Raw genomic sequence first — 10,232 nt, 5'->3', positions numbered from 1 at the left:
GCTGGTATGAATGGCTAGTGGCCCCACTTTTATATTTACATAAGCATCAGAAACTGCCAATATGCTTTTGAGGCATCAGTCTAAGTCTGATTAAGGCACACAGGATTTATGTGCATTAAGACATGTGATTCATACTTCAGAAATCAAGTTACTTTATTTGATGTAAAGAAGAGGAAAAGAACTGAATACATTTCAGTTTGAATACCAGGCCTCAGTTAAGTGTTTTGTATATTAAAAGTGTGTCTTAGCCAACAAACCTATCTGAGGCATCCAGAAATTCTGCAAGTGGCAGTTTGCTAAACTCCTTGGGCAGTACTGGCTCTTTCCCTTCATGTAAACACGTTCCACAAATGCCACATGTTCCACATTAAGTGGTTCTACAAAACCAGCCACACATTCTGCTACCATTGACAAGCCAAGATACACTCATCTAAAGTATTTCTGCAGTTTCAGATTATTTATTCTGCTATTGTGAAAATTGTGATGTGACAAAAACCACTGTTACTTACAGAAATAAATATACTGTGTGTTTTAAATAGAGCTATTTCTTTCTCTACCTAACTGTAAAGGGAAGATCTTAGAATTTCATTTGACTGGTGAAATAATTGCAAATTAAACTACTTCTATTTTTAACTCTCTTTATGCACATCACTTTGCCTTCAGCCTAGAAGTGTATGCATCACATTTCAGACTGATTTTTTTCAAGCAGTGGAATACATAAGCCCTTAAAACCAGGATTTCAAGTGGAAAATATAACCAATCCTTAATTACAGCTGCATCACAACACGAATGGAATTCCACTAACTAGCATTGTATAAAGCCTCATTGGCTCCTCCTACATGCACTAAATATAAATGTGCATGAACAGCAAAAGCAATTTGCCTCATCTCTGAATCAGCTAAATAGCATTTGCTCTGAAATTTTGTCTGTATACTAACTTATCTGGTTAAACTGTGGGTCAAACCTGATCAATAAGGAGAATCATAATTATATTTTATCTTTAGATATTTTGCTATTTTGTTGCTTGCCTGAGAAGGATTCCACTTATACTGTTCAAGCCAGTTTATTTCTTTTGGAAAGGATGGACTATTTTAAACATAATTTCAGTTAAATATTTCTGTAGCGTCCTACTTTTCTTGAGTTACTAACCAATTTACATCTATGCAAATCCTGAATCCTGAAACACTAAGTTCATTCTTGTGAAGTGTGTTGCATTTACACAGGGTTGTTAAGTCTTGAAAAACATTTTACTGTGTATAATGGCATTGCAATTAGCTGAATGCTGTTCATAAGGCTAATTGCTTATTAAGGTCTTTCTTTTTCCTGTCACTCAGGACAGAAACAAGGGACTGATTTTCTTCCTGAATGTAGTATACCTACAGTTACTGTATGTTAAACATGAATTGCACTGAAGTGCCAGCTCAAATGCCCCTCTTTAATCCACAGTTTATATGTAAAGTATTTTCTCCAAAACCTAGACATCAGGCTAGTTCTTATTTTTAAGAATTTCTAACATGTCAATTGCAGAATCAGAAATGTTGAGATGTCAGTCTTAGCAGGAATGTAGTGAAGCTGTCTGTTCAACATTTCCTGTCAGTTCTCCACTGCAGCATGCTTGCTAACGTTCTCTGCTCTTGGTTGGGAACTCTGCCAAAAGGAAATGTCAGGAGTCTCTCCAACAATTTGTCTCTTTCAGAATCCACATCCCATTTTGCACTTTGGGATTTTTTTCTGTAATGCCTATTAAGACTCTTACAATAGTAAGGCATCAGGGAAGAAATCTGTTCCTCAATGTTTTGTAAAAGAACCAGGAGGGTGCTGTAGGTGTAGGAATTCTGAAAAGCTTTAGCAGAGGGACCCCACTCTGGGTGTAGTTTACTTGCCATAGCTGTGAGTGGAGGACTTAGCACTACAGACTTAGAAATGTGGAAAAGGCTTTTCCAGCCAGTACTGTGCAAGCTGTATTCTATTAAAAACAATCCATGGAGTTTACAAGTGCCTCAGTTTATAGATTGATCAAATTCCGTATTCATCAGTTTTGACAATGCAGATTATAAGCACATGTAGGAGCATCTGCTTCTATTTTGTTTATTTGGAGATTATCCCTTAATCATGCAAGGTCCAGGTGTGCATTTTCAGATTTGTTGACTCAGGGAAGGTGCAGATAGTATTAAAGACCAGTCACATTATGCTGTAGTTACATTTATATTGTTGCTCCTGTGAAGAATTGAACCGCTCAGCGAAGAGAATGGCAAGAAGAAATGTCCTCATTACAGGTTGCTCCTCAGGAATTGGGCTGGCAATAGCTGTAAAAATGGCAAAAGATGAGCAGAAAAGATTTAAAGGTAATAATCTAGCTGTTCTTTATCTTTACAAAAACACACTACTTGAGATGATGCTGGTTTTTTTCTCTGTGATTTAACAGGTGGTTGTATTCAGTTTGGTGACTTGTTTCTGGTTCGTTTCCTCTTCTACTGTCAAGAAAATACAGCAAAAATATACTGATTTCTGTAAGCAGTTGATATTTCTGTACCTTTATTGGAATGGAACAACTATTGGAACTGAATAGTGTACACACACATGCAATGAAAAAGAACAGTAGTAAAAACCAAATATCTGAAAATATCTTTAATATTATGCTGCTCTGGGTAGACATTCACAGCTGTGGTTAGCTTTGCTTCTGGCTACTAAAATCTGTTCATATACAGGCCCATGCCCATTTGAAGACCAAAGTAATGAATTTAGGTAAACAGTTTCTAAATTTGCATTTTTTTTTCTTTAAAGCACATTTCATTATTCCAAGCCTGTGTAGGCAGGTGAACAAAAGGGCTGGGATTTGTCTTGTTGCTGCAAAGCAGGGTATTTGCTATGATTGAAAATGGATGGCAAGGTGAACACAGCAATCTGTGGCAATTCAGTCTCTCATACTTACTGCTTATTTTACTGCTAACTGACTGGATGCAGATCTAGAGCTTTCTGAGCCATTAGACTACAATAAAAACTAATTTTAATTTTTAGAAGTAGCTTACAAAATCAAATTTTTTTGCAACTTAAGGAATTATGTCTTTCACTTTTTAATAAAATGATGATTGTCCTGCTAAATATTGTGGTGACTAAAAAAAGAAGGAAATCTGGAATCCAAAATTAGGTTTTGAGTACCTAAAAACAATTTAGTAGCATAATTTGATGCCCATTTTTTAATATTTTGGTGACAGTATTATCCTTTATATATCATATATATATGTTCTTCATTATGAATAGCTTCTTCTTTTTAATTTCTTGAGGATTTCAGAACCAGACTGGGAAATTAGTGACAATACATGTTGAAAATAGAATCTTTTAGTTTTTATCTGTTTCTATCACTGATATGAAGACCTGGATGTAAAAGCACTGTTCTTTAACACGTCTCAGTAGGAGTGGCACAATAAAGATTTTTATTTCTGGTGTGTTGCAGTGTTCGCCACAATGCGGAACCTGGCCAAGAAGGAGCCACTGGAGGCAGCTGCAGGTCACAGGCTGGGCAAAACCCTTGAGATTAAACAACTGGATGTCTGTGATGAACAGTCTATTAAAACCTGTGTGAACAGCATCCCTGACAGAAGGATCGATGTCCTGGGCAAGTACAGGATGTGTGTGCTATCAATAGATACCAGAGTTCTGTGAAACACTCTCAAATACCCTGGAGAAGTTTTATTAGTGTATTTTTTAAATTTACAAGTAATAATCATTACATAGTATATTTGATTCAAGATTCTCAAGACTTCAAGCAGACATAAGTGGATTAAATCTCACCCTTCTCGCATGAAGTAGGGAAGATGGTTTTCCCTGTTTACAAAGGAGAAACTTGATCACAGGGAAGTGTCTTGGATAAAACCATACATTTTTTAGTAAATGTGAGAAATTTTGCCTAAACTGGCACCTTCATGAACAAGACTTTCCACCCTATTGATGAAGCATAGCACCCCATTGATGAAGCATAGTTAAAATGAAGGTAACACTTGTCTGTACTAAGAAAGCAACAGCACCGGGAATTAGCAAGTAAACGAACAAATGCAAAAAAATAGGGATATTTCCATCTTGTATTAAGAATTAAAATTGTACTTTACAAATCATTCAGCAACAAGTGTTTTCATATCATTTTGCTAAAAATAAATATTAGTATCTTAGTGGAAATGCTTACACCATCAGCTATTAAATCTTATTTACTAGGAAATTACAGAGTTGCCTTTTTTTCTGATTAATTATTAAAGCAGTGCTTAACAAGTATTTCTGCAAAACTTTTGATACTCTAATTTGATGTACTACTTCTAGAGCAGAATGCCAGTCCTATCATCATTCCCCACTTATAAATATCCAGGAGGCAAATAAAAAACAATGGAATTGTGTGTTTGTTTATTTTGTTGGGGAATTACTTCCTCTTGAAGGTACATGAATGTTAATAAAACAAAAACCAGACCAAAATATGGCTTGTTCTATCACTTTTTGAAGATTTCTATTAATTCTTATGGGTATTGACTGTAGCTGCCGATTCTCAATACTGAATTATAAAAAAATACAAGTAATTCTTGACTCATTTTTCTGTAATCCCTTTATATTTTTTTAAAGAAGGATTATTGAGAAATAAATTAGTTAAAATGAAAAATAGCAGATAATTTAAATTTTATTAAAAGCACAATTAAAAATAAAGACATATGGAAATGTCAAATGTATTAGGAATGCTCTAGTGACTAACATATTTTAATCCTTTCTTTAAGGATTATTTAGGATCATCTAACCCTTAATCCTCGCATTCCTTTCAAATGCTTTCCAATAATGATTACAAGTTTATATTTATGGATGTTTTTGCTTGCTGCTGTCTCCCATTTTGTGCAGTGAGCAATGCTGGAATGGGGCTCATCGGGCCTATTGAATGTCAGAGCATTGAGGAAATGAAAACTGTGATGGACACCAACTTCTTTGGCCTGGTTCGGCTCCTGAAGGAGATCCTGCCTGACATGAAGAGGAGAAAGAGTGGCCATATAGTAATAATCAGCAGTGTTATGGGAATACAAGGTAAAGTCGGTTTTCCTCTTTACTTGAACTAAGAGTTCAGGGCTCAAAATCCAAAGCTTTCCTCCTTTCAGGGGAAAAAAAAAAGAAAAAGTAGGAGCTGGCATATCTGACTCTTGTGGTGCTTTGTAATGCTGAAGGTCCAACTATAAAAAGCAGCTGGTGAGTTTTATGCATCCAGATACTGTGAGAGTACCTGCATTTTAGCAATAAAACTTTCAGGGTCTTTTTTTTTCCTGGACAGCTGTACCATCTTTTTGTAAAGTTTCTCATCTCACAACACTTGAAAGTCAAATTTTAGTAACAGATAATGATAGTCCTACTCTTGTGTCCTATCCTGTCTAGCTGGGTTTTTTTAGGTTTTTTTTATTACAACTGTGGCATTGATCTTACATGGATTGTTCTGCTGAGCCAAGGGTCCTCCATCAGTCTCCAAGAATTGGTATTTTAATACAACACTTACCCTCCACCTCAATGGACTGATGTAGTGCTTTTTCTAAATCACTCAGATGCAAGCTGGATTTCTTGCATAATTGTATCTCCTGCATTACACTCAGCCTCTGTTTTCATCTAGAGCCCATTAAAGTCTTGCTGATAAATAATGCAGATGGTATTATATTTACAGACACTTTCATATCTTAGACTACAAAATAATGTCATCCAAGGAGACCACAGCATCAGCTAGGGGGAGGAAAAGCATTAGTCAAGCATCTTTGCTAGACTAAGCAATTTTGAGAACATTGCAAAAATTAGTATTTAGATTCAGTGTGCACAAGGATTTTTCTAATGTTTTTCCAGCAAGACTGTAGAAATTTTGGGATGAGTTCTTGTAATCAAGCTATTAGTATGTTGGATGAAGTCACATTCTCAGGATGTTCTGTTTGTACCATCAGGTATCTTATTTAATGATGTTTATGCTGCATCTAAGTTTGCTGTGGAAGGATTCTGTGAAAGTTTAGCTATACAAGCACTCAAGTTCAAATTGCAGTAAGTATTGATCCACTGGTGTAAATGACATTGATCCACTTGTGTAAATGGTATTGACCCACTTGTGTGAATTGTATTTTAGATAGTTTAAAATATATTCAGAGGTAGGAAAAAAATTTAAAGCTTGCTGCTAAACAGACTGAGAAGCCCTTGAAAACTGTACATCACAAAAGGCATAGAAATGCCTACACTCTTCACATTATATAAGCAAATAAAAAGATCTACATGTAGAATAAACATGTTCTCTTCAACAGTTAAAGGCTATTTAGCTTTAGATAAAATACAGTTCATGCAACACTTCTGGAAAGAGATTCTTACATACAATATCACAGAAATAAGATCACTGTGATTTTTCCCCTTAGAAAGGATAATGGCCTTCTCAGGCAATTCACAGATAAGAAAGTTCAAGGGCTCATCAGAGAGAGTGAGCAAGTGCAAATCCGTCAGAATGTTATAGGGTGAGATACCTGTAATGAAGGAAGGTGGGAGGGAAGGGAGAAGTGTGATGTACTATTCCTAACATTTTAGATAGAATTTAGGAGACCAGTCCTGTTCATCATCTGTGGGACTTCAGGTTTGATTTGTCACATGTATATTCACACTCATGTAATTCTGCTACTATTCTTTGTGCAAACTCCAATAACTGCTAAATGTCCCTTGCATCTCTGTCTGAGCATTTAGGCCTTGTTGAACAAAAGACAGCTGTTGTTGTGGAATTTCAGAGACAGAACTGATTCTGCATATTGCTTTGCAAAGTTGGGAGGGATTTAAAATAAATGTAATGATACACGGGATAGACCACAATTCATAATTTCAAGAGTATAAGACACAGCAAAAAGGAGGTTATAAAAGGAAGTATAATAAGATAAATTCAAGGTCTAATGGGAAGAGTGATGGAAGAGAAAGGGCTTTAATTCCAGCAGTAGCTGGAATTCTGCTGTGAAGGTCAACAGCTTGATTTAGTTCTAAAGAAGAGCCTTTAGAACATCACCTAAAGAACTCGGGTCCAGTAAGAGACCCAATCCCAAAGAGTGTTTTGATAAACATGGCTGGGTGTTATTACTGCCTGAGAAAAGAACCAAGAAAAACCTGACCTGTAACTGTATTTCAGTGATTTGCTATAATACACTACTGGGCAAAATAAAAACTTTCAGATTTGGCAGCAGCCAGAATCTGTAGCACCCACAGTAAAAATCTCTGTATTGTATTTTATTATTATATAGTGGTGAGATCTTAAATTATGTAACATTAACACCTTGACAAAGAAAATCCATGTTTTGGCAATTCCCCCGTCTCTTTCAGCTACTTCTAGTATTATCATGAGAAACAAAGAAACCTATGCAGGATTTGGTCCAGGAAGTAATGAATTTTGTTACCATCCATTAATTCTTTTTCTTAATATCTGGTAAGTCCTTGTGAATAAATCACCCTTAGATTCCACAGCTGTGAGACAGCAGGTAACAACTGCACTCGCTTATGTCATGAATTTCTCTGAATATTAAGCTATGCAGGTTTCTACTCCTGTATGTGGGTGGGTAGGAGGAGCAGGACAGCAGTGATGCAGTAAGGATTGCCTTTAGAAAAAGTGCTGTTGTTTTATACTGTTTGCTAGTGCAATTTGTCAATGCTCCTTTTGAAGAAGGATTGAGGGGTGTATTTTCCATGGAGAACAGTCACAACCAGTTAACCTTTTTTTTTTTTTTGAACAGGTTAAGTTTGATTGAACCAGGCCCAGTGGTTACAGAATTTGAAAGAAAAGTTTTTGAAGATGGAATGAAAATGGATCTTTCAGCTGCAGATGAAGAAACAGCTGAGATGTTTACTAATATTTACCTTAAAAATTACAAACAAATTTTCCAGAGCCTGGGACAAAGTGCTGAAGATGTTGCAGAGGTAACTCATCAAAAAATCATCTTCTTTTCTTTGTTGTTTTTTTTTCTTTGTAATTTATGAATGCAGTGGTTGGTTGGTAGGTTTTTCTGGTAGAAGCATTCAATTTAATTAAATGTAATGTACGCAATTAAAAAGTTTTTTTTTAAATTCAAAAGAATTTTCAGTCTTTAAACAAAAGTCTACAAAATACTAAAAGAATGCTCATTTTGAAGTATTGAAGATAACTATGAATTGTAATTTCAATACCACTGAGATATTGGATGCCCTTTACATCCTCTGGTGAAGTCTGAATATTCTGCATTGTTCCCATACATCCACCCAGGGTTCCCAACCCTGGTTGAGCTCTATCCTTCCCATCTCACTCAGGATCCCTCCACTGAGGGAAGTTCACACAGCCACCCCAGGGCAACAAGGCACAATAAAAGAAGCATGGATGTTTCTGGTGCTTGGAGCTTCTGCAGGAAGACAAGTTTAGGCAAGCTCTGGGAGGGGATGATGATTTCAGGAGTTTGCTGCTAAGGAATAGCTTCAGTGTCAACTGAAGATTCCCAGATCTTGCTGCAAAAGGCACTGTCCTGATCCTTTACCAGTGAACTGCAAAAGAGAGGATCTACCTACTGTGGGCCTATCAACCCGCAATCGTTTGGAAGGCTGCTCAGGATACTAAGTATCACCATGGTATAGAGAAGCAGAAATAAAAGAATAAATAAGAAATACTTCTTATGACCTTGGAATATTTCAAGAAGAATTTCTAATGATGTTCTAATAAAACTATACACAGGGTTTTACATAATTATAGCACTTTATTCTCCTACTTTTCCACTGAAAATTGGTTTTTACTTTACTATCTTGGTAAAGGTTCTTTTAAAATTCTATTTCTCCTTCTCTACAGCACACAGTAAAGATAATTCTTGCAGAAAATCCACCTTTTCGCCATCAGACCAACACCTTGTATACTCCAATGACAACTTTGAAGTATGCAGATCCAAATGGAGATCTACCCATTGACATATTCTACAAAATGGTTTTTCAGCATGACAAAATCTTCAGTGCAAGTCTCAACTTCATCAAATTGCTAAGGTGGAGAAGCAGAAAGAGCTTTGACCTGGGAAAACCTTCACAATAAAAATGAGATTATATAGTGCAAATTGGAATTACTTGTTGTAGCTACTGATGACACAGTGTTATTCAAATGCCTTTGCTCTGTAATTATGAAAAGGCATGCAATATATTTGTTTGAGCTTAGCTAAGATATTAATTTCAATGTGTATCTCTTGAATGTTACTGTTTGCAGAACCTTGCAATTAAAATCCTCTAACTGTAGTTTTATTCTGTTTAGTGTTTGCTTTTTCCAGAGATGTTTTCTTAGGAACAGGAACACTGACTGGTATTTGTGTATTCAATATTAACCTGACCTCCTTCACTTACTTGTATATAATACACACTGAGAGCTGTACAGTATGCAAATGATTTAGATTCTTAATATCATAAAAATGTTTTTACTTATTAGGATAGAATTGGTACAGTAATCACTCAAGCACACTGGCATTCTCATTTCCAAAGTCAGATCCATTTGTCAGCAACGTAAGGGAAAGTCTTATCAATCTTAAAGTGTAACTAGTAGAATATTTATTATTCATATATATTATAATATTCTGAATGCTTCCTTTATATGCAATGGTTACTAGCATATTGCACTTAGTGAGCAATAAAATGGTTTTTTAAAGCATCCTAAAATAAAATATCTTCTTACTGTCTGGGTACTACATTTTGAAAACAAAGTATTGTCAGTAATAAGCAATCACAATCCACTCAATGCCTTCAGTACTTTCGGTGTCCGACACAGAACCCTCCTGTTCCAAGCTATCCTAGTAAGTATGTGTTAAACCAAAATTCCATCATGTAGAACAGTTCTTTTCCCTTGCATGTTCTCAGCAGAGTCCTCCCAGTGGCCGAGGCCGAGCAGGGATCGTGGCTGCAGGGCCGTTCCCGCTCCTGCCCGGGCCATTCCCGCCCCTGACCCCGGCCCGCCTCTGCCCGCTGGGGCACAGGCCGGGTGTCCCTCGGGGCTGCGGCTCCTCGGCCATTGCAGCAGCTGTCCCTGTCTCACCCACAGAGCCCAGCGGAACTCCCTCGCATGCCGGAGCTGTCCTTCTCTTTCCCTCAGTACTGTCCTACAGAGCCAGAACCGAATTCCGTGCTGGGACTTGCAGCAGCCTCGCCCTGCCGTGCCTCTCCCCAGAGGAGCTTAAAGCTGCTGCGGGTACCAAGCACTGCGGCTAATGCAGGGCTCGCTGTGCAGC

At 36.9% G+C, this 10,232-nt stretch overlaps 1 protein-coding gene across 1 annotated transcript; it reads left to right on the top strand.

Moving 5' to 3' along the window:
• Nucleotides 1-70: 70 nt before the first annotated feature.
• Nucleotides 71-9,658, top strand: LOC139594326 (retinol dehydrogenase 8-like). Its single transcript, XM_071436275.1, has 6 exons — nt 71-2,345; nt 3,455-3,616; nt 4,873-5,052; nt 5,943-6,036; nt 7,746-7,929; nt 8,822-9,658. Exons 1-6 carry the CDS (start codon nt 2,249-2,251, stop codon nt 9,053-9,055), a joined length of 951 nt encoding a protein of 316 aa, XP_071292376.1. The 5' UTR covers nt 71-2,248; the 3' UTR covers nt 9,056-9,658.
• The last annotated feature ends 574 nt before the right edge of the window (nt 9,659-10,232 follow it).

Source organism: Agelaius tricolor, unplaced genomic scaffold, assembly GCF_023055355.1.
Source record: "Agelaius tricolor isolate 1412-34295 unplaced genomic scaffold, bAgeTri1.0.p SCAF_11, whole genome shotgun sequence".
Taxonomy (NCBI): Eukaryota; Metazoa; Chordata; class Aves; order Passeriformes; family Icteridae; genus Agelaius; species Agelaius tricolor.
Note: the sequence above shows the minus strand (reverse complement) of the source record. Positions and strands in the feature narration are given on the sequence as shown.